Source organism: Equus quagga, unplaced genomic scaffold, assembly GCF_021613505.1.
Source record: "Equus quagga isolate Etosha38 unplaced genomic scaffold, UCLA_HA_Equagga_1.0 153_RagTag, whole genome shotgun sequence".
Lineage (NCBI taxonomy): Eukaryota > Metazoa > Chordata > Mammalia > Perissodactyla > Equidae > Equus > Equus quagga.
This window is the reverse complement of record NW_025796915.1, coordinates 580,252-607,927: the sequence shown is the minus strand read 5'-3', so window position 1 is coordinate 607,927 and position 27,676 is coordinate 580,252. Positions and strand designations below refer to the sequence as shown.

The following is a 27,676-nucleotide window of genomic DNA, read 5'->3' as shown; positions in this document are numbered from 1 at the left end:
ACTTATTTATTATGTTATTTATTGTCTGTCTCCACCTTGCTCCAAGAAGGCAGGGATTTTTTATCTATTTTGTTTTGTCAACAAGTAAGAGGCATAAATTGCAAGAGAAGCAAGAAGTGTTTTTGGGGTCTCAAGAATTGCAATTCCGGGAGCACAGATTCAGGTAGAAACCTAAATAGTGTCCCTCTAGAGAGTAAAAGTCGGGGGCTTTTAAAGGCAAAGAAGGGAGGTTGTATACAAAGAATTTTAACTGCTTTTAATTGGAGTTGGAGGTAGAGAGGTCGCCTTAGCCAAACATTGCTTGATTATTGATTCTATCTTCAGAAAGTTCACCATCCTCAGTCTTTGTGATCAGGATGTTGGTTCTCCGCTGACTTCTCAAACAATTGCTTGTAAAACAATTGCTTTTAAAACAATCGCTGTTTTGGCCGGGTCCAAGGTTCAAGACAGCAAAGCAGTTTCTCTGGAAAGGCAGGTCTGACTCCATTTAAAAATGGCTCCTCTATGGTCAATTTTGAATTTATTTATTAACTCCAAGCATCTAGAACAAATAGCAGCTGACATATGGTGGGTGCTTAATAAACATTTGTTAAATAAGTGAATGGAAGAGCAAGTTTTATGAAAAGTCAAGAGGGGAGAGGAGCCAGAACATAGCTAACAATATGGTTCCTGCCTTCACAGCACTAATTATGAGGTAGATCTATTGGAGTCCATGACTTCCTGCTTATTGTGGTAACAAGGGAGAGGAAAGGGTAAATAGCCCGAGTTTCCCAGCTGGATGAAAAGTGGGACGGGAGATATTCATTTGATAATTATGAACTGCGTTGTCTTTTCTGTTTTGTTCAGAACTATGATTTAAACATCGTTATTTAATTCGTGTGTTTTGTCTTGGAAGTAAAGGAAACACATTTGTTAGATTTTTGTACTTCGAGCCTTCCCCGCCTGGCACATACGAGGGGCCGAATAAAGCCTTACCAGGAAGGATAAGCCGTGCTTGGCGTACTCCTGCGTGCTTTTCTGAAGCTTTTGCACAGGCACAGATTTTTTTCAGGCGGACTTCTAGGTCCTTAACCTCTGTGGGACTAACTGTGGTGATAAACTAGGAGGAGGGAAGAGACTCAGAGAGAACAAACTGAGTGCTGGAGAGCGGCAGTGCCAGCGAGGCCTAGCGAAGAGAACAACTCGCGAAAACCAACCCCGTCCCGACAACCAAAACGAACCCACGCCCTGCCTCCCGTCTCGGCGGCCCATCAACGCGAAGTGAGGTGCGCATGCGCGCGGGCGGCCGGCGTGTGTGGCCAAGAGCAGCGCGGCCGCGGCTGAGAGTCACGTGGGGCGCCGGGCAGCCGGCCCGCCCCGCCCCTTTTCCGGCGGGACGCTCGGAGCCGCTCCGAACTTCGCAGGGCCGCCGGGGGTGAGTGTCCGCGAGGGGCGCGCGTCGCGCAGACCCGGGCTAGGGCGCTGGCTGGCTGAATGCGTTGCGGGGAGCCATGGGGACAAAATGGCGGCGGGGTACGCCCTTTCGCTCCTTCCCCTCACCTGCAAGTAGGGAGGAGAGGGACTGGGATGGCTGCTGGGGGAGGGTAGTTGCAGCCGCTCGGGAGGGCCCGGGGGTCCTCCGAGGAGGCCTGGGGACGGGGGTGCGCAGGCTCTGGGCCTGCCCTGCGGGCTCAGCTGAGGTGTGAGGGACGTAGGACCCCGCGCACCCCAAGGGTCGAGGGGTGGGCCGCGGGCTGCCTCACCCCCTCAAGGAGGCGGCCCCGCGGCGCGTGTCGAGGCTTCTGGAATGTCCACACTGCACGGGCCTTTCGGAGGAGCCCCCCTCCCAGCCCTTCATTTGACAGCTGATCGCCATTGGTCTCTCGTTCTCGGCGAGGTTAATCACGCTTTCCCTGTGCCGTGACTCGTTTGAGCTCTGCCCAGGAAGCAGGGCGGGAACGGTCTCTCCATCTTACAAATGCGTAAACTGAGGCCTGAGGGGCGAAGAGTTTAACCAAGGCCTCACACCTGGAAGTAGCAGGACCTAGCCTTCTGCCCCTGGTAGTGCTGCCTTTCTAGCACTTCATTCGCGGTTCCCTCCGCCAGTGAGGGACGGGATTGTTAGAAGGCAGACAGAAAACTGCTCCTCGAGCAGCGCCTGCTGCTGTCAAGCGGCTCTCCTGAGATGCGGCCGCCTTCCTGAGAGCAGCTTCCTGTTGCTGGCAAACTGTATCCCTCCTTCTGTTTGCTCTAGTTATTTTCCATGAAAATAGCTGTTCGATATACTCATCTTACTGAATAGATAGTGATTCCGTACATGTGTTATAGTTTGCATATTGGTTTCACCAACATGAACTATTTCATTCTCATAATCCGAGGTAGGAGGATGGGATAGGCGTTATGCCCATTTTACCAATGGGGAAACTGAGGTTCAGAGAGGGCATTTCTTGCCCCCATGTCATCCCCCGGTGAATAGTGATCTGGGATTAAGCTTTCAGACTTGAATTTGGGGGTCTGACCGCTACCCCACTCCAATTTATGTTAGTGCTCAGGCTCTTGTATTTTTTCTGTTAACTATGACTTTTTCTCAAAATGTGTTAAGTGCAGATTGATTTATGCCGCATATTGAAATGATCTGAATAATAAATAACCTCTAAAGACTTTATATTTTGATTAATCAAAGAGGTAATATAATTTGGGAAGTTGTCTTTGTGAGAAGAACTTTGACATGATAACTTTGAAGGCAGACTGATGTGAGGTTTGAATCCCAGCTCTGCTGCTTGTCCTTGGGCAGATTACTTACTTTTTCTGATCCTTGATTTCCTCATCTGTAAAATTGGGATAATATTATTCACCTCCCAGATTTGCCGATAGCCAGTAAATGAGGTGTCTGTAAAGAATTTAGAACCACTCCTGATCCACAGGAAGCCTTCAACAAATGCTTTCTTGTTTCCTTCTTTCTCTCCACTCCCTCGAGCTGCAATTTTTTATTTTCTGTAGTTAACCATTTGGTGGTTTAGATCGATCCACCTGGTGGATTACGCGTGGAAGCATAATCAGGTACTATACACATGCATTTATAAGTAATTTTGGTGAGTGGGATCCAAAAGCTATAGTATTTTAAATACAGACTTTAAAAATGTTTGTCCTTACAACTTCATAAATATGTAAGAATCACTAAAAGATTGGTTTGATACTGACTTTATTAAAAGCTTTATTTAACCGCTTTACAGGAATTTTTAAAGATAAAATGAAGGGACTTGAGATTCTGTCTTTTCTTTCACCTTCATAGCCAACCAAAATCCAACCTAGTTTTTTTTTGAGGAAGATTAGCCCTGAGCTAACTACTGCCAATCCTCCTCTTTTTGCTGAGGAAGACTGGCCCTGAGCTAACATCCGTGCCCATCTTCCTGTACTTTATATGTGGGACGCCTACCACAGCATGGCTTGCCAAGCGGTGCCATCTCCACACCCGGGATCCGAACTGGCGAACTCTGGGCTGCTGAGAAGTGGAACGTGCGAACTTAACTGCTGTGCCACCCGCCAGCCCCCCAACCTAGTTTTAAAGGAGCTGCAAAAATTCTTTAGGAATCCCATGTGAACATTCTTTAAACACTTAGAAGGTGGTGGTGGTGGTTTTTAGTGGGAAGTTAAACAGAATTCTCTGTAATGTTGCAATCTGATATCCATTGTGAAATTGACATTTCTGAAATTGTAGAAGTGAAAAATGCAAATGGTTTGTATAACCAAAATTAAGATAAGTCGTTAATAAAAATCTGTTTCCAGGGGCCTGCTGGTGGCGCAGTGGTTAAGTGCACACGTTCCACTTCTCGGTGGCCCAGGGTTCGCCGGTTCGGCTCCTGGGTGCGGACATGGCAAGGCTTGGCAAAAAGCCATGCTGTGGTAGGCGTCCGATATATAAAGTAGAGGAAGATGGTCATGGATGTTAGCTCAGGGCCAGGCTTCCTCAGTAAAAAGAGGAGGATTGGCAGTAGTTAGCTCAGGGCTAATGTTCCTCAAAAAAAAAAAAAAATCTGTTTCCAGTTTTCTGCTGTGATGGTAACCTTTTTCACAAATATGTTTGGCTTTGGCAATAGTTCTTGTGGAATATAAACAGTGAAAATATCTACAGTTCATTGGTGGAGCCCACCTTAAAAAAGTATTAGAGGGAAAGATTTATAGAAAGAGTTTTTCCTGTCTGACCTGAAACACTAGAGATTTCATGAAGCTTTGCTAAAATAATTACTACTTTTTTTTGTTTTTGTTTTTTTGACGAGGAAGATTGTCCCTGAGCTAACATCTATTGCAATCTTCCTCTTTTTGCTTGAGGAAAATTGTCCCTGAGCTAACATCTGTGCCAGTCTTCCTCTACTTTGTATGTGGGATGCTGCCACAGCATGGTTGATGAGTGGTATGTAGGTCCACAGCTGGCATCTGAACCCACAAACCCTGGGCTGCTGAAGCAGAGTACGCAAACTTAACCTCTATGCCACTGGGCCAGCTCCTAATTACTTTTTAATAACAACTTCTTAAAGTAGTAAGTTCATTACATGTGGTTTTGAAAACATATGCAAAGTAGAGAGAATAGTAATATGAATTGCTATGTACTAGTTTCTCTGTTTCAGCAATTACCTGTGCAGCTACCCTGTCCCCCATTGTTTTGAAGCCAGTCTCAGACATCATATTTCATTTGTAACGATTTCAGTATGTGTTAGGTCTGCTTTTAATCTAGTATTGGAAAAGAGAGCTAATTTTGGTATTTGTGAAGAGAGACGTCAGGTTCATCAGAGAAAATAAATGCCTATTGGTTGATGTACTCATGGCAGTACATATAGAAGTGATCAGAATTGAAAACCTTGTTAAACAACTTGGAATTATAAAATGTCTATCTTGCTTTTCAAAATACTTTTTTTTTTTTTTTACCATAATACACTTATTTTCCACTTAGCAAAGGCATGAAAAATTACTGATCCTAAGTACCAGACTCATAAAGGCAAATACTCAGATTTTTTTTAAATTACAGAAGAGGCAAAAGCATGGGTGATAGATTTTGTGAACATCAGAGAGAAACTGTGATTGCAAACCTCAGTTTTTCTACAATTTATTGGCAAAGGAGAACAATGGATAGATGTACTCTCCTGGTTTCACTTAGATGGGCCTGTACTTTTTAGAGTAGTGCTACTATCAGGCTTCTCACTGTTTTGGGTATGGCATTTACTTCGTGCCTTTTCAGAACCTGTGCACCCAAACTCTGATAAAGAAAAGAGAAGTAGGCCTTTCCTGGCACTTGAGCCAGTCTTGACATTTCCATCTCTAGGACTCTTAGGTATCTCCACAGATATTCTGGGACTGCAGGGCAGGGTAAGATGAGTGAGACTTCAGTTTATCACAGACACAAAATTTTTAAGGCAGACATAAAATTCAGTTTATCACAGGTCGCAGCTTGTTCAGAAACTTGGGCCCAGTCAGTCCTAGTTTTCATTCCCTGTTTACTGACTTGTTTTGTTTTTTTGTGCTCCATCTTCTCCTTAGCCATTGTTTTGCTATAGCCCAGAATTTCTCAAATTTCATTAATTTGAGTAGCACTGCCAATGTTTTACTAATATCCATTTTAAATATGTTATTTGATTTTTTTCATTTATGGTAGTGTTATAAATTTTCTTTTAAAGTTTAGGTAAAAATGTAGTTCTATTTAAAGAAAAATGTAAATAGTTTAGGTGGTAGTTACGGCAAATATGAAAGTAGTAACTGAATCATTGAAATTTTAGATTAGGAATTAGCTCTTTTTTTTATGTTACAGCTTTATTGAGGTATATTTCACACACCATAAAATTCAACCATTAAAATGTACACTGCAGTGGTTTTTATTATGTTCATAGAATTGTGCAACTATCACCACAACCTGTTTTAGAATATTTTCAGCGCCCCAATATGAAGCCCCTTAACCATTAGCAGTCATTACCCAAGCCTGGCCTCCCTCCCCTATTCCTCATCCTACCCCCCATGCCAGCCCTAGGCAGCCACTAATTTACTTTTTTTCTCTATGGATTTGCCTACTCTGGACATTTCACATCAATGGAATCATACAATGTGTGGTTTTTTGTGTTTGGCTTCTTCCATTTAGCATAATGTTTTCAAGGTTCATCCATGTTATAGTATGTATCAACACTTCATTCCTTTTTTTTTTTCATAGACTTTACTTTTTTAGAGCAGTTTTAGGTTCACAGCAAAATTGAGAGGAAGGTATGGAGCCTTCCCATATACTCCCTGCCCCAATTCATGCACAGCTCCCACATTATCAACATTCCCCACGAGAGTGGTACCTTAGTTACAATTGATGAACCTGCACTGACACATCGGTATCACCCAAAGACCATAGCTTACATTAGGGTTTACTTTTGGTATTATGTATTTTATGGGTTTGGACAAATGTATAATGACATGTATCCACCATTATAGTGTTATACAGAGTACTTTCACTGCCCTAAAAATTTTCTGTGCCCTGCCTGTCATCCCACCCTCCCCTCAACCCCTGGCAACTATTGATCTTTTTTCTGTCTCCATAGTGTTGACTTTTTGAGAAAGTTCATTTCTTTTTATGGTCAAATAATATTCCATTGTGTGGATATACCACATTTTATTTATCCATTCATCAGTTGACGCACATTTGGATTGTTTCACTTTTTGACTGTTATGAATTATGCTGCTATGATTATTTGTGTACAAATTTTTGTGTGGACATATGTTCATTTTTCTTTGCTGTATACCTAGGAGTGGAATTGCTGGGTCTTATGGTAACTCTGTTTAACTTTTTGAGGAACTGCTAGGCTGTTTACCAAACCAGCTGCACCATTTTACATTCCCACCAGCGGGATATGAGGGTTCCAGTTTTTCCACATCCTCTCCAATGCCTGGCTGTCTTTTGGATTATAGCCATCTTAGTGGACGTGAAGTGGTGTCTCATGGTGGTTTTGATTTGTATTTCCCTAATGACAAATGATGTTCAACATCTTTTCATGTGCTTATTAGCCATTTGTATATCTTTTTTGGAGAAATGAGGTTATAGCCTTTTTAACCAGACATAATGGTACCATTTAACCTGACATGGGCTCTTGTGCTCGTGCTTGCTTGCTCTCTATCAGCTTTTTATTCGTATCATTAAGTGGGTTGCTTCCCAGAAATACTTTGTCGTATTTAAATACTGTGACACGTACATCCTCTACTTATGTTTCTTAATCTATACGTTGTAGTACCTGTTTTCCCAAGTGCATTTGGAGCTATCTTGAATTTAACTTAAAAAAAAAAAATTCATGTATCTTAAGTACCACTGCCTTTCATTTCAGAGGCTGAGACAATAACCTGTCAGGTGTCAAATTGAGTAGTAGTACACAAGACACATAGTGATGTGTTTGGAGTAAACCAGTATCTGGTAGGATTTAAGAGATAGCAGTTCAGTCTTGAGCCTTTTTTTTCCCTTGGGGAGAAAAAGGCATGGTAATTACAATTTCTGGTCTCTGGGTTGAAAATTTTAGTCAAAGCTGAGTTTAATCTTTAATTTGGGAGTATATTTAAATTTAAATCATTACAATCTTTTAAAGTTGTAATTGCATTGCAATTACATTACAGAAAATCTGGAAAAGAGCAAGGAAAAAAATTACCCACAACTCCAGTGGTGTACACTACCAATTATTGAGTACTAGTTCTGTGCTATTTGGTGCTTCATGCATAACTTTTTTGAAAATAATGCTACAAGGCAGATATTTTTACCCCCATTTTCGAGCTGTGAACCCTGAGATTCAAAAATGTTAACTTGCCTAAAGGTTACATAGATTGTAAGTGGCAGTCTTGGGATTTGAATTCAGGTCTGACTTCAGAATTTATGCTCTTTACTACACATTACTTCTTGTCTGTTTCCAGTCTGTTTTCCAGTGCATATGGATCATATGGTACATAAATTCACATGGTACATCAAATTTTGTGTCTGCCTTAAAAAAGTTTGATATCTAGGCTACAACTGTCTTTATTGGAAAGGCTAAGTACACAGCTTTACTGATTGATTCTACAATCACCAAAAGAAGGTATGTCTGCTTAATCAACAAGCCATCCAACTTCCTTTCTTCCCTTCAAAATCTTTATTGAGTGCCTACTGTTTGTAAGACACTGTCTTTAGTAGGGGAAAGAGGTTTTTCAGATACAATCTTGTCCTTCAGGATCTTAAAATGTAGTAGAGAAGAAAACTCTCTGACAAGGGAAATAGGGAAAAGAGAATAGCACTTACTGAGCATCGGCTGTGTGCTAGGTTTTATATATTATTTTTAAATTTATTTGGGTACCTGTTGTGTGTCGGATATTGTGTTAACTGATGGAAACTCTAGTGTGCTGCCATTTAGCTCTGTAAAGTAGATATTATTCTCTTTACAGAAGAGAAAACTGAAGTTCTGAGGAATTACATGACTTGTCCAAGTTTATATAACCAGTAACTATAATTAGCTAAAGTGGGATTCAGTGCCACATCAACATGCATTCTTTCCCACTGTGCCTTCCTGATTTCAGTAGATATATTTCTCATCTAATCCTCCTAACAACTTTGTAAATTAGGGATTTTTTTCCCGTAAACTCTGTGTCCTTTTCTTTAAATCAGTTTTTTGAGGTATAATTTATATACGGTAAGTGCACCCTCTTTTTAAGTGAACAGTTTAATAAGTATTGAAAAATTTATATATAGCCGTGAGCCACTATCGCAATCCTGATGTAGAACATTTCCATTTCTCCAGAAAGTTCCTTTGTGCTCCTTCCCAGTCTTTCTCCTTCAGCCAAGGCAACCCTCCTGCAATATTTCTCACCTAAGATTAGTTTTGCATGTTCTAAAACTTCATATAAATAGAATCATTCAGTATATATTCTTTTGCACCCACTTTCTTTTTCTGAGTATAATGTCTGTAATATTTATCCATTTTGTGTGTATCAGTAGTTTATGCCTTTCTATTGCTTTCTATTTTAGTATATGGATATATTATAATTTGATTATCTCTTCTCCTGTTGATGGATATTTGGGTTGTTTCCAGTTTTGGGATATTCTGAACAAAGCTGCTGTGAATATTCGTATACAGGTTTTTGTGTGGAAAATTTTTCATTTCTCTTGGGTAAAATACCTAGCCTTCATTTTTATGGATGAGAATATCAGTACTCAAAGAGGTTAAGTGACTTCTCAAGGTCAGATAGCCAGTGATTTGGTTGACTCCGATACCTCTTTCCACTATATCACGTTTTTTCTCACTTTTTAGAGGTAAAGAATACAGATGAAATGGTTTGGGAATTCAGCTGAAGATCCCTGTCAGCTAGGGAAAACAGAGTAGCCTTCATGAAGATGACTTTTGAGCTGGCTTTGAAGAATTAATAGGCTTTTAATATAGAGAGGGTGAGAGGAAAGGAGCAAGGTGAGCAAAGGTGCTTTAGCATGGGCTTCATTCATTGGTAAATAAGTATTTAATTAATGCCTGCTCAATGCCAGGTACTGTTGTGTGTTCTGGGGCTAAAGCAGTAGCAAAACCAGTGAGTGGGGAGAGGTGGACAGTACACCAAGTAAGTAAATAATATAAGGTGATAAGTGCTCTAGAAGAGAAGCAGGATAGAGATTGCCAGTGGTTGGAGTCAGGATAAATGGGTTGCAATTTTAAAATGGAGTACTTGGGACAGCCTCACTGAGAAAGGGATATGTGACCAAAGACAGATTAAATCTTGAGTGTTCCTAATGGGAGTCTAGTGCGTGTAAAGCCCTGAGGCAGGAGTGTGTCTGGTATGTTGGGGAAATTAAAGAGGCCAGTGTGGCTGGAATGGAATAAAAACCAGGGGAGGAGAGGAGTAGGAGATGTGGTCAGAGAGGTATGGGGAGCTAGAAAGTTTAGGGCATGGCAGGCTACTGTGAGGACTGGCTTTACTCTGAATGAGATGGAGAGGCATTGGAGAGTTGTGAGCAGAGGCACTACATTTAAAAAATATAACAGCTTTATTGAGATAGATTTCAGACACCATATAATTCACCGATTTAAGAAATGATTTTCAGTATATTCACACAGTTTTTCAGTCATCACCATAATGAATTTTAGAACATTTTCACCGTCCCCAAAAGAAACTCTGTACTCATCAGCAGTCATTCCCATTTTCCTCCAGCACCCTAGCCCTAGGAAACCACTAATCTACTTTCTGACTCTATGGTTTCCCTATTCTGGACATTACATATAAATGGAATTATTATTATTATTTTTTTTAAGATTTTATTTTTTTTCCTTTTTCTCCCCAAAGCCCCCTGGTACATAGTTGTATATTCTTCGTTGTGGGTCCTTCTAGTTGTGGCATGTGGGACCCTGCCTCAGCGTGGTTTGATGAGCAGTGCCATGTCCGCGCCCAGGATTCGAACCAACGAAACACTGGGCCGCCTGCAGCGGAGCGCGCGAACTTAACCACTTGGCCACGGGGCCAGCCCATAAATGGAATTATTAAATATATGGTTGTTTGTGACTGGCTTCTTTCACTTAGCATAATATTTTCAAGGTTCATCCATGTTATTCTTTTTTATGACTGAATAATATTCCATTGTATGGATATACCACATTTGGCTTATTTCCACTTTTTGGCTATTATGAATAACACCACTATGAATGCTTGTGTATAAGTTTTTCTGTGTCCATGTGTTTTCATTTGAGGTGCTGCATTTTAAAAGGAGCAGATTCACTTGACAAAGGGTAAATGACCTAGGCTCTCATCCCAGAAGAAGGTTTGGTTCCAATTACTGCTAGCTTTTCTTTGTTCATTAGCTCTCCTTACAGGGTTAGGCCATTGTTTCTAGCAATTTCCTTCTTCCTTTGTGTTCTTTCTAGTTTCTGTGCTTTGGATTTCTTTGAGTAAAGATTTGTCCACGTTAAATAGGTGCCCTGAAAAGTAAGATCTGTTCTGTGTAGAGCTTTATGTAATTGGTAATTAAGATATTCTGATGAAATCTTAGTTTATGAAAGTTCTTAAAGAAAGGTTACACAGTATTTTGTGTACTGAGTTGGGGTTTATTATTGGGGTATAAAGTCAGTGAAAACAGCATTTAAAAAATGAAATAGAATAGAGAAGGAAATGTCAGAATGGATTTCACACAATAGGGATAAATATTACTTCATGAAACTTTTATTTGTTTCTGTTAAATGCATGTGTGAACTGAGTCAAGATATAAAGTGTGTGTTTGTGTCTTTATAGATTGTAGTGAAAAAACTTTGAAGCCTGTTTCTCTTCTGTTATTTTTTTTTTTGTGAGCAATGAGGTGTTCAGCATGGAGTATTTAAAATATGCTGTGTTATATCCAAACAAGCAATATAGGAGTGATTTTTTTGTTGTTGTTTAATATAATGAGAAACGTGGGCATGAGATTTGTATCTTTTTATGAATAAATATGATTTTCTGACAATTTTATGACTAATAGTATATATATATTTATTATTGTAGGAGTTGCACTCTGTGGATTTATGTGGTCAATGAGCTTCTTGGCACAGAAGGGAGTTAAAGAATGATGGTAAGTGATCAAGCTACCTTAAACACTAACCTTAGTTTTTTTGGCCTTCCTCTTTCCTTCCTTCCATCTGTTTTTTTTTTCCCTTAAAGATCGGCACCTGAGCTAACATCTGTTGCCAATCATCTTTTTTTTTTTTCCCCTTCTTGTTCTCTCCAGAGCCCCCCAGTACATAGTTGTATATTCAAGTCATAGGTCCTTCTGGCTGTGCTACGTGGGATGCTGCCTCAGCATAGCTCGATGAATGGTGCCATGTCTGTGCCCAGGATCCGAATGGGTGAAACCCTGGGCCGCCAAAGCAGCGCACGCAAACTTAACCACTCGGCCATGGGGCCAGCCCCATCTGTTTTTCATTTATCTTTTTTAATGTAATGTTTGTTACATACAAGTTACTCTATGGAACGCATTTGTTGTAAAGCACAGTAATAAAGTGAACAACTGTGAATGTTGAGAGCCTAGGAACTGTTGCCTGTATGCTAGACTTACTCTTAACATTTGTGGGTCCTAGGGTAAGAATACAGATGGAAGCCAGCTTCTTTTATGTCTTATCTTAAAAAGTTATAAATCAATTCATACCAACACCTTGACCTACTTTCCTACCCAGGGCCTAGCCAGCTCTTAAGAGGAGCCATATTCTCCCTGGGGCAGGCACAGTGGAAGCTGGGCTAGGGCGTTCTCTGAATTTGGGATGGGGACTGATGTGGTGAAACTCACCAGAGAGCCTGGGCAGACAGGTTCACCTTCCCTGCACTTTACTTTTCTAACTCAAGATTTTTGGGCAGTTCTAAGTGTCTTCTTAAACTAGCCCACTCAAACCAGGAGGAGGAGGGAATGCAGTTATATGAGGGAACCCAGTCTGCCTGGACACCTTCTTTGGGAGATTTAGGGTATTTTTTAGAAGATGGTCTTACTAAGTATAGAAGTCTAGGTTGACAGATTTTTCTCTTAGTATCTTGAAAAAAAATTATTCCAGTGTCCTCAGCTTTTCAATTTTTTGATATTTCTTTTTGATTTAACCTAATTTTAATATTATATACATCATTTACATGGTTAAAAATTCAAACTATAAAACAGTATTCATTTAGAGAAGTCTAACATTCATCTCTTTTTTTCCTCTTCTCTTGGAAAAATTCTTTTCCATTTTTTTTTATTGTGGTAAAGCACACATAGACTTTATCATCTTAACCTTTTTTTTTTTTGCTGAGGAAGACTCATCTTGAGCTAACATCTGTGCCAGTTTTCCTCTATTTTGTATGTGGATCACTGCCACAGCATGGCTGCTGATGAGTGGTGTAGGTCCATGCCTGGGAACCAAACCTGAGCCACTGAAGCAGGGCATGCTGAACTTAACCACTAGGCCATGGGGCCAGCCCCTATCTTAACCATTTTTAAGTATATGGTTCAGTGGTATCAAATACATTCATATTACTGTGCAACCATCACCACCATCATCTCCAGAACTCTCTTCATCTTGCAAAACTGAAACTATACCCATTGAACTCCCTATTCCCCCTTCCCTCAGTTCCTAGCATTCTACTTTCCTTCTCTCTCATTTTGACTACTCTAGGTACCTCATCTAAATGGAATCATACACTATTTGTCTTTTTGTGACTGGCTTATTTCACTTAGCATGATGTCCTCAAGATTCATCCTAGTTTTAGCATATGTCAGAATTTCCCTTTTAAGACTGAATAATATTCCATTGTATGTATATACCACATTTTGCTTATCCATTCATTTGTTGGTGGGCAGAGCTGCTTCCATGTTTTAAGTATTGTGAATAATGCTGCTGTGAACATGGGTATACAAGTATCTTTTCAAGACGCTGCTTTCAGTTCTTTTGGATATATGCCCTGAAGTGGAATTGCTGGATTGTGTGGTAATTGTGTTTTTAATTTTTTGAAGACTTGCACCCCCCCTTACTGTTTTAGGTAGTGGCTATACCATTTTACATTCCTACCAGTACTGCACAAGGGTTCCAATTTGTCCGCTTCCTCACCAAAACTTATTTTTTGTTTTTTTGATAGCCATCCTAATGGGTGTGGTGGGTAATCCTTTTTACTAGTTTTTCGTTTATCCTTTGTTGCTTATATTTTCAAAAAGAAGCAAATAAGATATATGTGTATGTATGTATATTATGTATATATGTTTATTGCTCTCTCTTTCTTTTTCCTTTTTCATTTTTTTAAGATACTTGAAGTCTCTAGGCTCATTTTACATCTCATTGAGTCAAGGTCTCTTTTAACCCAAACCAGAGGCTTTTTTTTTTCTTTCTTAGATTGGCACCTGAGCTGACACCTGTTGCCAATCTTCTTCTCTTTTTTGTCCTTCTAGTTGTGGCATGTGGGACACCGCCTCAGCATGGCCTAATAAGCAGTGCCGTGTTGGTGCCCAGGATCTGAACTGGCGAAACTCTGGGCCGCCTCAGCAGAGCACGCGAACTTAATCACTTGGCCACGGGGCTGGTCCCCTGCTCTCTCTTTCTTGAATACAGAGATATCATACAGTAGTCCTCCATTATCTGTAGTGTTAGTTACCTACAGTCAACCACAGTTCAAAAATATTAAATAGAAAATTCCAGAAATAAACAATTCATAAGTTTTAAATTGCACACCATTCTCAGTAGCGTGATGAAGTCTCAAGTTGTCCCGCTGTCTTCCACCCAGGACATGAATCATCCTTTTGTCCAGCATATCCACATTGTATACACTACCCACCCATTAGTCACTTAGTAGCCATCTTGGTTATCAAATTGACTGTCACAGTATCACATTGCTTGTGTTCAAGAAATCCTTATTTTACTTAGTAATGACCCCAAAGCTCAAGAGTGGTGATGCTGGCAATTTGGATATACCAGAGAGAAGCCATAAAGTGCTTCTTTTAAGTGAAAAGGTGAAAGTTCTCGACTTAATAAGGAAAGAAAAAAAAAAATTGTATGCTGTTTGCTAAGATGTGTGGTAAGAATGAATCTCCTATCTGTGAAATTGTAAGGAGGAAACAGAAACTTGTGCTAGTTTTGCTATTGCACCTCAAATATGTATGTGTAGGAAAAAAATATAGTAAATTAGTGTTCTGTACTATCTGCAGTTTTAGGCATCCACTGGGTGTCTTGGAACATATCCCCCACAGATAAACAGGGACTACTTTATTCTAATACCTTATTTTTTTTTCCACTTAGCAATATAGATCTTCCTTGACTTATGATGGGGTCATGTCCTGATAACCCATTGTAAGTTGAAACTATTGTGAGTGGAAAATGCACTTAATGCATCTAACCTACTGAACATCATAGCTTAGCTTACCGTACCTTAAACATGCTTAGAACATTTACATTAGCCTATAGTTGGACAAAATCATCTAACACAAAACCTATTTTATAAGTTGAGTCTGTCATATAATTTACTGAATACTGTACTGAAAGTGAAAAACAGAATGATTGTATGGGTATAGAATGGTTGTGTCAGTTATTTACCCTTGTGATTGTGTGACTGCCCAGCATCATGAAAGAATACAGTCATGTGTCACTTAATGGCAGTGCTACATTCTGATAAGTGTGTCGTTAGTTAACTTCTTCATTCTTTGAACATCATAGAGTGTATTTAAACAAACCCAGATGGTATAGCCTACTACACATCTAGGCTATATGGTACTAATCTTAGGAGGCCACCATTGTATATGTGGTCCAACGTTGACCAAAACGTTGTTATGTGGTGCATGACTATATCATACTGCATATTGCTAGTCTGGGGAAAAGATCAAAATTCTAAGTATGGTTTCTACTGAATGCATATAGCTTTTACACCATCGTAAAGTCAAAAAATCGTTAGTTGAACTTTAAGTCAGGGAACGTCTGTATATTTTAGAGCATTAGAGATACTCATTCCTTTTTACAGCTGCATAGTGTTTCCTTTTGATCTGTGTTACTTTTAAACAGCTCTAATGGGCAAGGTATAGTAAACCACTGCTAATCTGCCACTTGTGACTCTATAAGGAATGTGGCCAAAAACCTGAAAGTAAGTGAAAAATGCATATGATCATCCACAATAGATAATCCACACACTGAAAGTATATTCACTATACTTGTAGAATTCTTGAATTCCTTATTCAGAATCATAATAGTACATTTCCTATAATTCTAACATATAAGTACTGATAGCTGATAGCTTGATGGAGAAGGGAAAATAATTAAGAATTAAGCTTTTGTATTCTGCCTAATCATCAGGAAGTAAAGAGCTTAAAAATTCTAAAAACACTTTAGTCTGGGCCCATTTATTTTATGACAGCCATCCCCTGCACTTCTATAGCTCCTGAGGGCATAATTATATTACAAAATATCATACAAAAATTGGTGTTCATAGTGATGACCTGAAATTACCAAGAGGAAGTTGCTTCAGTAGCCTCTTATTTTATTTTATTTTATTTTTTGAGGAAGATTAGCCTTGAGCTAACTACTGCCAATCTGCCTCTTTTTTTTTTGCTGAGGAAGAGTGGCCCTGAGCTAACATCCATGCCCATCTTCCTCTACTTTATACATGGGATGCCTACCACAGCATGGCTTTTGCCAAGCGGTGCCATGTCGACAACTGGGATCCGAACCGGCGAACCCTGGGCCACTGAGAAGCGGAACATGCGAACTTAACTGCTGCGCCACCGGGCCAGCCCCAAAGTAGCCTCTATTTTAAAAGTCAGGGAAGGGGGCTAGCCCCGTGGCCAACTGGTTAAGTTTGTGCGCTCTGCTGCGGCAGCCCAGGGTTTTGCTGGTTTGGATCCTGGGCACGGACATGGCACCTCTCATCAGGCCACGTTGAGGTGGTGTCCCTCATGCCACAACTAGAAGGGCCTGCAACTAAGATATACAACTATGTACTGGGCGGATTTGGGGAGATAAAGCAGGGGAAAAAAAAAAAGATTGGCAACAGTTGTTAGCTCAGGTGCCAATCTTTTTTTTTTTTTAATTTAGTTAATGATAGGTTACAATCTTGTGAAATTTCAGTTGTACATTAATGTTTGTCATTCATGTTGGAGGTGCACCACTTCACCCTTTGTGCCCACTACCCACCCCACCTTTCCCCTGGTAGCCACTGATCTGTTTTCTTTGTCCACATTTTTAAATTCTTCATGTGAGTGGAGTCATACAGAGATTATCCTTCTCTAACTGGCTTATTTCACTTAACATAATTCCCTCCAGGTCCATCCATGTTATTGCAAATGGAATGATTTTGTTCTGTTTTACAGCTGAGTGGTATTCCATTGTATATATATACCACATCTTCTTTATCCATCATCTGTTGATGGGCACTTAGGTTGCTTCCATGTCTTGGCTATTGTAAATAATGCTGCAATGAACATTGGGGTGCATAGGACTTTTGGAATTGCTGACTTCAAGTTCTTTGGATAGATACCCAGTAGTGGAATGGCTGGATCATATGGTAGTTCTATTTTTAATTTTTTGAGGAATCTCCATTCTGTTTTCCATAGTGGCTGCATCAGTTTGCATTCCCACCAGCAGTGTATGAGGGTTCCTTTTTCTCCACAACCTCTCCAACATTTGTTACTATTAGTTTTAGATATTTTTGTTATTCTAATGGGTCTAAGGTGATATCCTAGTGTAGTTTTGATTTGCATTTCCCTGATGATCAACGATGATGAACATCTTTTCATGTGCCTATTGGCCATCCGTATAACTTCTTTGGAGAAATGTCTCTTCATGTCTCCAGTCCATTTTTTGATTGGGTTGTTTGATTTTTTGTTGCTGAGTTGTGTGAGTTCTTTATATATTATGGATATTAAGCCTTTGTCAGATATATGACTTGCAAATATTTTTTCCCAGTTAGTGGGTTGGTTTTTTGTTTCAATCCTATTTTCATTTGCCTTGAAGAAGTTCTTTAGTCTGATGAAGTCCCATTTGTTTATTCTTTCTGTTGTTTCCCTTGTCTGAGAAGACATGGTGTCCGAAAAGGTCCTTTTAATACTGATGTCAAAGAGTGTACTGCCTGCATTTTCTTCTAGAAACCTTATGGTCTCAGGTCTCAACTTTAGGTCTTTGATCCATTTTGAGTTTATTTTTGTGAATGGTGAAAAAGAATGGTCAATTTTCATTCTTTTACATGTGGCTTTCCAGTCTCAGGTGCCAATCTTAAAAAAAAAAAAAGTCAGGGAAGTGTGATTCAGAGATTTTCATCCAAAACAGTAAAGCAGAAAAGAATTTATGCTTAGCAGGGCGAATTTCTGTTATGGATTTATGTTGAAACCTCATTTCTTAATGGTGTTCATTTATTCATGATATATTTATCATGCCAATCATTTATTTGTAATTTCTTTATCATGTCAAGTATTCATCATTCATGATGTATTTATTTATGTGCTGGGCACTGTGCTAGGCAGTGGGAATAGAGTGATGAACAAAACCCAGTCCTCCAGAAACTTACAGTCTAATGAGAAAGACAGATGTTAAACACATAGATTATATAATTTAAAATGTAATTGTGATATGTGCTATAAAGGAGTATGATTTGTTTAAAGTATGTAAAAGGGATCCTGGCCCAGTCTAGGGATTGAGGATACCCCATTCTGAGAAAGGTATTTTTAAGTTGGGACTTGAAAGATCATTAGGCTTCAGCTGGGCTAAGAGGAACACTGTCTTAAGGATGTTTCTCTAGCAAGTGGAGTTGGCTTCAGACAAAACTTGATCCACTGGTTCAGCGATGTCACCAAGGATTTGGTTCCTTTTCTTCCCTTGACTCTGCCTTCTGTTCTGTTGCCATTATCTTATGGCTTGCTTTATAGTCCCTAGTTGGTTAGCAGTAGTTTTCAGAACTGTATATTCCCTCATATATGGCCAGTAGGAAAGAATCTTTTCCCTAACATTTCAGGAAAAGATCTGAAGTCCACTCTGTATTGATCACCTTAGGTTACATGCTCCCCCCAAACCACTGTGTTATGGTCAGAGGAGTGGAATATGCTGACTGGTTTAGGCAATTCATGTGTTGCCTTGGGTTCTGTATGAAATCTGCTTGTCTGGAACCACATAGGACCCCAGAAAAAATTGAGCTATTTGGAAAAGAAGCTGTAGGGAATGAATATTGGGGAGAAACCAATAAATGTACGTGGTAGAGGGGTGGAGCATTCCAGATAGAAGAAAGAATTCTGTATAAATGCCCCGAATTAGGAAGGAGCTTGGTGCCTATGGGCAATGAATGAAAGTCATTGGGGTTGGAGCATGGCAAACAAGGAGAAGAGTAATGAAAGAGGAGGCTAGAGAGGTAGACAGAGATCAGGTTGTGCATTGGTAGATAATGCCAGATTTCCAAGGTGGTTGTACCACTTTAGTCTCTTGTCAGCAGTGTATGAGAGGAATTGCCCCAAATCCTCACCAACTAATGGTATAGTCATTTATTTTAAAAATTTTTATTTATTTATTATTGATGTCATAATGGTTTATAACATTGTGAAATTTCTGTCGTACATTATGTTTTGTCAGTCACCACATGTATGTGCCCTTTTACCCCTTATGCCCACCCCACGGCCCCCTTCCCCTGGTAACCACTGAACCGTTCTCTTTGTGCGTTTATCTTCCACATGTGAGTGAAATCATGTGGTGTTTGTCTTTCTCTGTCTGGCTTATTTCGCTAAGCATAATACCCTCAAGTTCCATCCATGTTGTTGCAAATGGGATGATTTTGTCTTTTTTATGGCTGAGTAGTATTCCATTGTATATGTATACTGCATCTTCTTTATACATGCATCAGTTGGTGGGCACTTGGGTTGCTTCCACATTTTGACTATTGTGAATAATGCTGCAGCAAACACAGGGATGCATAAGTCTCTTTGAATTGTTGATTTCATGTTCTTTGGATAAATACTCAGTAGTGGAATAGCTGGGTTGTATGGTATTTCTATTTTTAACTTTTTGAGAAATCTCCATACTGTTTTCCATAGTGGCTGCACCAGTTTGCATTCCCACCAGCAGTGTGTGAGGGTTCCCTTTTCTCCACATCCTCTCCAACATTTGTTGTTTTTTGTCTTGGGAATTATAGCCATTCTAACAGATGTAAGGTGATATCTCATTGTAGTTTTGGTTTGCATTTCCATGATGATTAGTGATGTTGAACATCTTTTCATGTGCCTGTTAGCCATCTGTATATCTTCCTTGGAAAAATGTCTGCTCGTATCCTTTGCCCATTTTTTGATCAGGTTGTTCATTTTTGTTGTTGTTGAGTTGTATGAGTTCTTTATATATTTTGGAGATTAATCCCTTGTCAGATATAGGATTTGCAAATGTTTTTCTCCCAGTTGGTAGGTTGTCTTTTTGTTTTGTTCATGATTCCCTTTGCCTTGCAGAAGCTCTTTAGTCTGATGAAGTCTCATTTGTTTATTTTTTCTTTTCTTTCCCTTGCCCTAGTGGATATGGTATTTGAAAAGGTGCGTCTAAGACAGATGTCAAAGAGTGTACTGCCTGTATGTTCCTCTAGGAGTGTTATGGTTTCAGGTCTTACATTCAAGTCTTTAATCCATTTTGAGTTAATTTTGGTGTATGGTGAAAGATAAAGGTCTACTTTCTTTCTTTTACACATGGCTGTCTAGTTTTCCCAACACCATTTACTCAAGAGACTTTTCTTTCTCCATTATCTGTTCTTAGCTCCTTGGTCAAAGATTAGCTGTCCATAGATGTGTGGTTTTATTTCTGGGCTTTCAATTCTGTTCCATTCATCTGTGTGTCTGTTTCTGTACCAATACCTTGCTGTTTTGGTTACTGTAGCTTGGTAGTATATTTTGAAGTCAGGGATTGTAATGCCTCCAGCTGTGTTCTTTTTTTTCAGGATTGCTTTAGCTATTTGGGGTCTTTTGTTGCCCCATATGAATTTTAGGATTCTTTGTTCTATTTCTATGAAGAATGTCATTGGGATTCTGATTGGGATTGCATGAATCTGTAGATTGCTTTAGGTAGTATGGACATTTTAACTATGTTTATTCTTCCAGTCCACATGCATGGAATATCTTTCCATTACATTATGTTGTCATAGATTTCTTTCAGTAATGTCTTATAATTTTCGTTGTATAGGTCTTTCATCTCCTTGACTAAATTTATTCCTAGATACTTTATTCTTTTTGTTGTAATTGTAAATGGGATTGTATCCTTGAGTTCTCTTTATGTTAGTTCATTATTAGAGTGTAGAAATGCAACTGATTTTTATAAGTTGATTTTGTACCCTGCCACTGTGCTGTAGTTGTTGATTATTTCTAGTAGTTTTCCGATGGGTTCTTTAGGGTTTTCTGTATATGAAATCATATTGTCTGCAAACAGCAAGTTTTACTTCCTTCTTTCCAGTTTGGATACCTTTCATTTCCTTTTCTTGCCTAATTGCTCTGGCCCAAACCTCCAGTGCTATGATGAATAAGTGGTGAGAGTGGACACCCTTGTCTTGTTCCTGTTCTCAGATGGATGGCTTTCTGTTTTTCTCTATTGAGTATGTTGTTGGCTGTGGGTTTGTCATATATGACCTGTATTATGTAGAGGTGCTTTCCTTTTATACCCATTTTATTGAGAGTTTTTATCAAAATAGCTGTTGGATCATGTCACATGCTTTCTCTGTGTCTATTGAGATAACATGTAGTTTTTATTCCTCATTTTGTTAATGTGGTGTATCACAATGATAGATTTGCAGATGTTGAACCATCCCTGCATTCCTGGTTAAATCCCACTTGATCATAGTATATGATCCTTTTAATGTACTGCTGTATTTGGTTTGCCAATATTTTGTTGACGATTTTTGCATCTATGTTCGTCAGCGATATTGGCCTGTAATGTTCCTTCTTTGTATTGTCCTTGCCTGGCTTTGGGATCAGGGTGATGTTACCCTGATAAAATGTGTTAGGAAGTGTTTCATCTTCAATTTTTTGGAGTAGTTTGAGAAGCACAGGTATTAAATCTTCTTTGAATGTTTGGTAGAATTCTCCAGAGAAGCCATCCGGTCCTGGACTTTTTTGAGGGGGTGGGGGAGATTTTGGATTACTGTTTCAATCTCTTTATTAGTGACTGGTCTATTCAGATTTGCTGTTTCTTCATGATACAGTTTTGGGAGGTTGTATGAGTCTAAGAATTTATCCATTGCTTCTAGATTGTCCAATTGTCCAATGTATGCCAATGAAAGGCATATAGTCTTTCACAGTATTCTTTTATAATCCTTTGTATTTCTGTGATATCTGTTGTAATTTCTCATCTTTCATTTCTAATTTTGCTTATCTGAGCCTTCTCTCTTTTTTTCTTAGTGAGTCTGGCTAAGGGTTTGTCAATTTTGTTTATCTTCTCAAAGAACCAGCTCTTAGTTTCGTTGGTCTTTTCTACTGTTTTTTGGTTTCAATGTCATTTGTTTCTGCTCTAATTTTTATTATTTTCCTCCTTCTGCTGATTTTGGGCTTTGTTTGGTCTTGTTTTCCTAGTTCTGTTAGGTGTAATTTAAGATTGCTTATTTGAGATTTTTCTTGTTTGTTAGGGTGGGCCTGCTTTGCTATGAATTTCCCTCTTAGGTTTGCTTTTGCTGCATCCCATATGAGTTGTTAGGGTATATTTTCATTTTCATTTGTCTCCAGATGTTCTTTGACTTCTTTAATTTCTTCACGGATCCTTGGTTGTTCAGTAGCATGTTGTTTAGCCTCCATGTGTTTTTCACTTTCCCAGCTTTTTTCTTATAGTTGATTTCTAGTTTCATAGCATTGTGGTTGGAAAAGATGCTTGATATGATTGCAGTCATATTTTTTTTTTTTTTTTTGAGGAAGATTAGCCCTGAGCTAACTACTGCCAGTCCTCTTTTTTGCTGAGGAAGCCTGGCCCTGAGCTAACATCCGTGCCCATCTTCCTCTACTTTATACGTGGGACGCCTACCACAGCATGGCATGCCAAGCAGTGCCATGTCTGCACTTGGGATCTGAACCAGTGAACCCCGGGCTGCTGAGAAGCAGAATGTGTGAACTTAACCTCTGTGCCAGCAGGCTGGCCCCTGATTTCAATCTTCTTAAATTTATTGAGGCTTCCCTTGTTTCCCAACATATGGTCTGTCTTTGAGAATGTTCCATGTGCACTTGAGAAGAATGTGTATTCTGCTGTTTTTGGATGGAGTGTTCTGTATCAATCTATCAAGTCCATCTGGTCTAGTTTTTTGTTTAATTCCACTATCCTTGTTGACTTTCTGTCTGGATGATCTATCCATTGATGTGAGTGGGCTGTTAAGTTCCCCTACTATTATTGTGTTTTGGTTAATATGTCCTTTTAGGTCTGTTAATAGTTGCTTTATGTACTTTGGTGCTCCTGTGTTAGGTGCATATATATTTATAAGTGTTATGTCCTCTTGGAAGAGTGTCCATTTTATCATTATATACTGCCCCTCTTTGTCCTCATTGCCTTTTTTTATCTCGAAGTCTACTTTCTCTGATAGAAGTATGGCAACACCTGCTTTCTTTTGTTTGCCATTAGCTTGGAGTATCATCTCCCACCCCTTCACTCTGAGCCACTGTCTGTCTTTAGAGCTGAGATTTGTTTCCTGGAGGCAGCATATTGTTGGGTCTTGTTTTTTAATCCATCCATCCACTCTGTGCCTTTTGAATGGAGAATTCAATCCATTTACATTTAGATTGATTATTGATATATGAGGTCTTACTGCTGCCATTTATCACTTGGTTTCCAGTTTTGTATTTCCCTTTTTTTTTTTGGTCTGGTGTATTTCAGACTGCCACTTCAGTTTGGTGGCTCTCTATGATGGTTGTCTCAGTTTTCTCTTCATTTATCATTTGTGTCTCTCTTCTGATTTTTTGTTTAGTGGTTACCATGTGGTTTTTGTAAAAGATCTCATAGATGAGATTGTTCATTCTCTGTTAGCCTCTTGTTCCCTTAGTCTAAACAGGTTTCGTCCTTTTTCTCTTCCACTTCTAATCTGTCACAACTTATTCCATTATGTGTTGTCAATTTGTGGTTAATTGAAGTGATTATATTTATTTTTGATCTTTTCCTTCCCCTTATCTTTACAGTTATAATTAAGCACTTGATAATCTGTTCTGATAGAGAGTTGCAATTTTCTTATTTTCTCTGCCTATTTATTTCCTTGCTCAAAGCTTTGTAAACCCTTTCTTTTTTTTTTTTTTCAGGTATGAGGGCCTTCTTAATCAAATCTTGTAGTAGGGGTCTTATGGTAATGAAGTCTCTCAGCTTTTGTTTATCTGGGGATGTTTTTATTTCTTCATCATATCTGAAGGATAGTTTCACTGGATATGAAAGTTTTTGTCTGTCAGAATTTTGAATATATCAGTCCACTCTATCCTAGCCTATAAAGTTTCTGCTGAGAAATCCACTGAAAGCCTGGTAGGGGTCCCTTTGCAGGTTATTTTCTTCTGCCTTGCTGCCCTTAATATTTTTCCTTTGTCATGGACTTCTGCCAGCTTTACTGATACATGTATTGGAGAAGGTCTTTTTACAGTGATGTAATTAGGAGTTCTATTGGCCTCATTCGTATGTAATTCTAGCTCTGTCTCCAGGTTTGGGAAGTTCTCAGCTACTATTTGATTCAGAGAACAAGTGCTCTGCTCCTTTCTCCCTCTCGTCTCCCTCTTGAGTACCTGTAGTCCTTATGTTGCATTTCCTAATTGAGTCAGATATTTCTCAGAGAATTTTTTTGTTTCTTTTTAGTCTTAGTTCTCTCTCCTCCTCCATCTGGAGAATTTCTATATTCCTATCCTCTAGATATCTAATTCTATCCTCTGTAGTAGCAGCCCTGTTATGTAAGGACTCTGGATTTTTCTTTATCTCCTCCATTGTGTTTTTCATCTCCAACATTTCTGATTGCTTTTTCTTTACAGTTTCTCTCTCTTTTCTGAAGAATTCCCTCTATTGATTAATTTTGTTCCCGATTTCATCAAACTGTCTTTCTGTATTCTCTTGTAACTCATTGAGTATTTTTATGATGGCTGTTTTGAATGATCTGTCATAGATTTTAGATTTCTGTGCCTTTATGATTGATTTCTCGCTGTTTTTCTTTTTCCTTCTGGTCTGGAGTATTCATATATTTCTTCATACCGTTTGATGGAATGGCTTTGTGCCATCACACAGTGATAGTATCTGGTCGCAGGTTCCTCCTACCACCACTGTGGGTGGGGGTGGCAGGAGCTGTCTAATCTGAGCATGCCCTGATCCCTGTCAGCTGTGCCTCTCCTATCCTGGGCCCCCTCCTTTGGATTACAGCATCCCCATGGGGTCTCCCACAGAATGGGAAAGCAATCACATGGGGGCTCAGGGTTGCTGCTGTCTGCTCCCATAGTCCTGCCCACTTATGCTCCCCCTCTCTGGAGCCACAGTGGTACTGTGGGCCTTTGTGACAGCCAGGAGCTCGTTTGCCCAGACTCGCCACTCTGCTTCTGTCTGCTTCTAGGTGGCACCAGCTGTTGTGTTTGGTGGGCTGGGCCTCCCTACTGGGTCCGAGCCAGAGCCACTCCCTGGGATTGCTGTGGGACTGTAGGCTCTCCTACTGGACTAGAGAGCAATCATGCAGGGGCTCAGGGCTCATGCCACCTGCTCCCATAGTCTTGCCGAGTTGTGCTCCCCACTTCAGGGCCGCAGCTCTACTATGGGTGTTCGAGGAAGCTGGGAGCTTGTTTGCCCAGGCTCCCAGTTCCACTGCCATCTGCTCCTAGATGGCACCAGCCTTTGTGCTTGGTGGGTGGGGCCTCCTCAGTGGTTCTGAGCCTGAGTTGCTCCCTGTGGATCGTGCAGCCTTGTAGACTCTCCCATCAGATGGGGAAGCTCCCACTATGAGCGCTCCAGCTGGGAGAGCAGTCGCACATGTGTACTGGGCTGCCTGGGGGTTGGAGAGTGCTCATCTGTCTTCACCACCTCCCCAGGGGTAGTCCATCCACCTTCAGAAGTATAGCTGTGCAGTTGTCTTAGGTGTCCTGGTGTGCTATGTGTGTATCCTCTGCTGATCAATGAATGTCCATTTAGTTGAAGTTAGAATGGGGAGAGACAAAGGGAACAGTTCATTCCACCATGTTGCTTATGTCACTCCTACAGTCATTTATTTTTTAAAAATTCTGGTAATTTTTATGACTGATTTTGAGGACCTTTTCATGTGGTAATTGGTCATTTATATATCTTTTGTACAGTGCTTGCTCAAGTTTCACTTTTCTATTGGATTCTCTCTCTTTTTTCTTTTTTGTGAGGAAGACTGACCCTGAGGTAGCATCTGTTACCAATCTTCCTCTTTTTGCTTGAGGAAGTTTGTCGCTGAGCTGACATCTGTGCCACTCTTCCTCTATTTTGTATATGGGATGCTGCCTCAGGATGACTTGAGTGGTGCGTAGGTCTGTGCCCAGGATCTGAACCTGTGAAACCTGGGCTGCCAACGCGGAGCGCACAGGCTTAGCCACTACACCACTGGGATGGCCTTCGTCTTTCTTTTTCTAATTGATTTAAGAAGTTCTCTATGTATTCTGGGTACAGGGTACAAGACCTTTGTCACTTTTATGTATATATCTTCTCTGTGCTTGCTTTTTCATTCTTTTAATGATACCTTCTTAATAGAATCTGTCCTTAATTTTAATAAAGTTCATTTTATCAGTTTTCCCCCTTATGATTAATGCTTTTAATGTCCTGATGAAGAAATTTTTCTCTACCTGATGATCATGAAAATTTTCTTTTATCATTATTTTTAATAACTTTTATTTTGCTATGATGTCAAATTTAAGAAAGGTTGCAAGAGAAGTACAAGGAATTCTCATATATCATTTCACTAGATTTATCAGTTGCTAATTTTGCCTGTTTTCCTTTATCATATTCTCTCACTCTTTTTCTTTGTGTATAACTACACACATATGTATATATACATATACACACATACGCGTATATACCTATACACACATACATGTGTATATACCTTTGCACACACATACGCGTGTATATACCTATGCACACACATATAAATATATGCATTTACTTTTTTCCCTGAACCATCTGAGACTATTTGAAGCTAGCATACTTCTTTATCCCTAAATACCTGTGTATATTTCCTAAGAACAAGGACATTCTCTTATATGATAACAGTTCAGTTATCAAAATTTGGATATTTAACATTCATACCATACTATTACATAATCCACAGTAGGTATTCACAGTTTGTCATTATCTCAATAATGTCTCTTCTGGCTATTTCTTTTCTTGATCCATTTAGTTGTTAAATCTCTTTTGAGGCTGGAACAATTTAATCTGGAACAATTCCTCAACCTTTCTTTGTCTTTTTTGACTTTGCCATTTTTGAAGAGTATAGGACATTTATTCTGAAGAATATTCCTCAATTTGAGTGATGTTTCCTCATGAATAGAGTCAGATTTTGTATTCTTGGCCAAATATCGTATGAATGATGGTGTGTCCTTCTTGGTGCATCACATCAGGAAGCATATGATGTCAGTTTGTCCTGCTGTTGGTCATGTTGACTTTGATCACTTGGTTAAATATAGAGTATTGTCAGGTTTTTCTATTTCAAATTTCTTTTTTCTCTTTTGAAATTCATAAATAGTTTGTTGAGGGATACTTTGAGGCTATGTAAATAACCTGTACTTCATCAAACTGTCACCCACTAGTTTTAGCATCCGTTGATGATAAAGCATTCTCCCCAGTTATCCGTCTATCTGAAATCTTGGATTTTTAATTTTTTGATGTTGTAATCTGTTGCTATCATTATTTATTTTGATTCTCAAATTGTCCCAGGTGTTTAGCTAGTAGAAGCTCCTTCTAGCTGGCTTTTGTGTCTTTTGATATGTCCCTGTTATTCTTTGAACATTTCTATGCTTTCTAGTGTAACAAGCTGTTCTAGGTTCATCTTATATTTTCCCTGTCTCATTCTTGAGCTCACCTTATTACACAGCCTTGGACCTTTAGTACAATGTTGAATAGAAGTGGTGATGGTAGGCATACTTGTCTCTTTCAGTATTATACCATTAAGTAGGATGATTATTGTAGTTTGTGAAGAATTTTTATCCTGGATGGTTGTTGAAGTTTATCACATGGTTTTTTTCCTATCTGTTTAGATAAACATAAGGCTTTTCTCTTTTATTCTGTTAAAATGGTGAATTGCATTCACTGATTCGAAAATGTTAAATCTACCTTGC

General features: G+C 39.4%; 1 protein-coding gene across 6 annotated transcripts in view; it reads left to right on the top strand.

Annotated features, from left to right (window-relative positions):
- The first annotated feature begins 1,306 nt into the window (after window positions 1-1,306).
- Window positions 1,307-27,676, top strand: part of LOC124233091 (S phase cyclin A-associated protein in the endoplasmic reticulum) — a 486,817-nt gene continuing 460,447 nt past the window's right edge. For 3 of the 6 annotated variants that reach the window (XR_006886969.1, XM_046650197.1, XM_046650193.1), the window contains exons 1-2: window positions 1,307-1,414; window positions 11,467-11,533. Coding sequence is in view for 5 of the 6 variants with exons in the window: in XM_046650197.1 (XP_046506153.1) it covers window positions 11,528-11,533 (6 nt within the window). In the remaining variant the exon portion in view is untranslated. Of the gene's footprint in view, window positions 1,513-7,912; window positions 8,058-10,725; window positions 10,754-11,466; window positions 11,534-27,676 lie in introns of those variants that run through there. The other 3 variants (XM_046650194.1, XM_046650195.1, XM_046650196.1) reach the window with 3 other exon arrangements.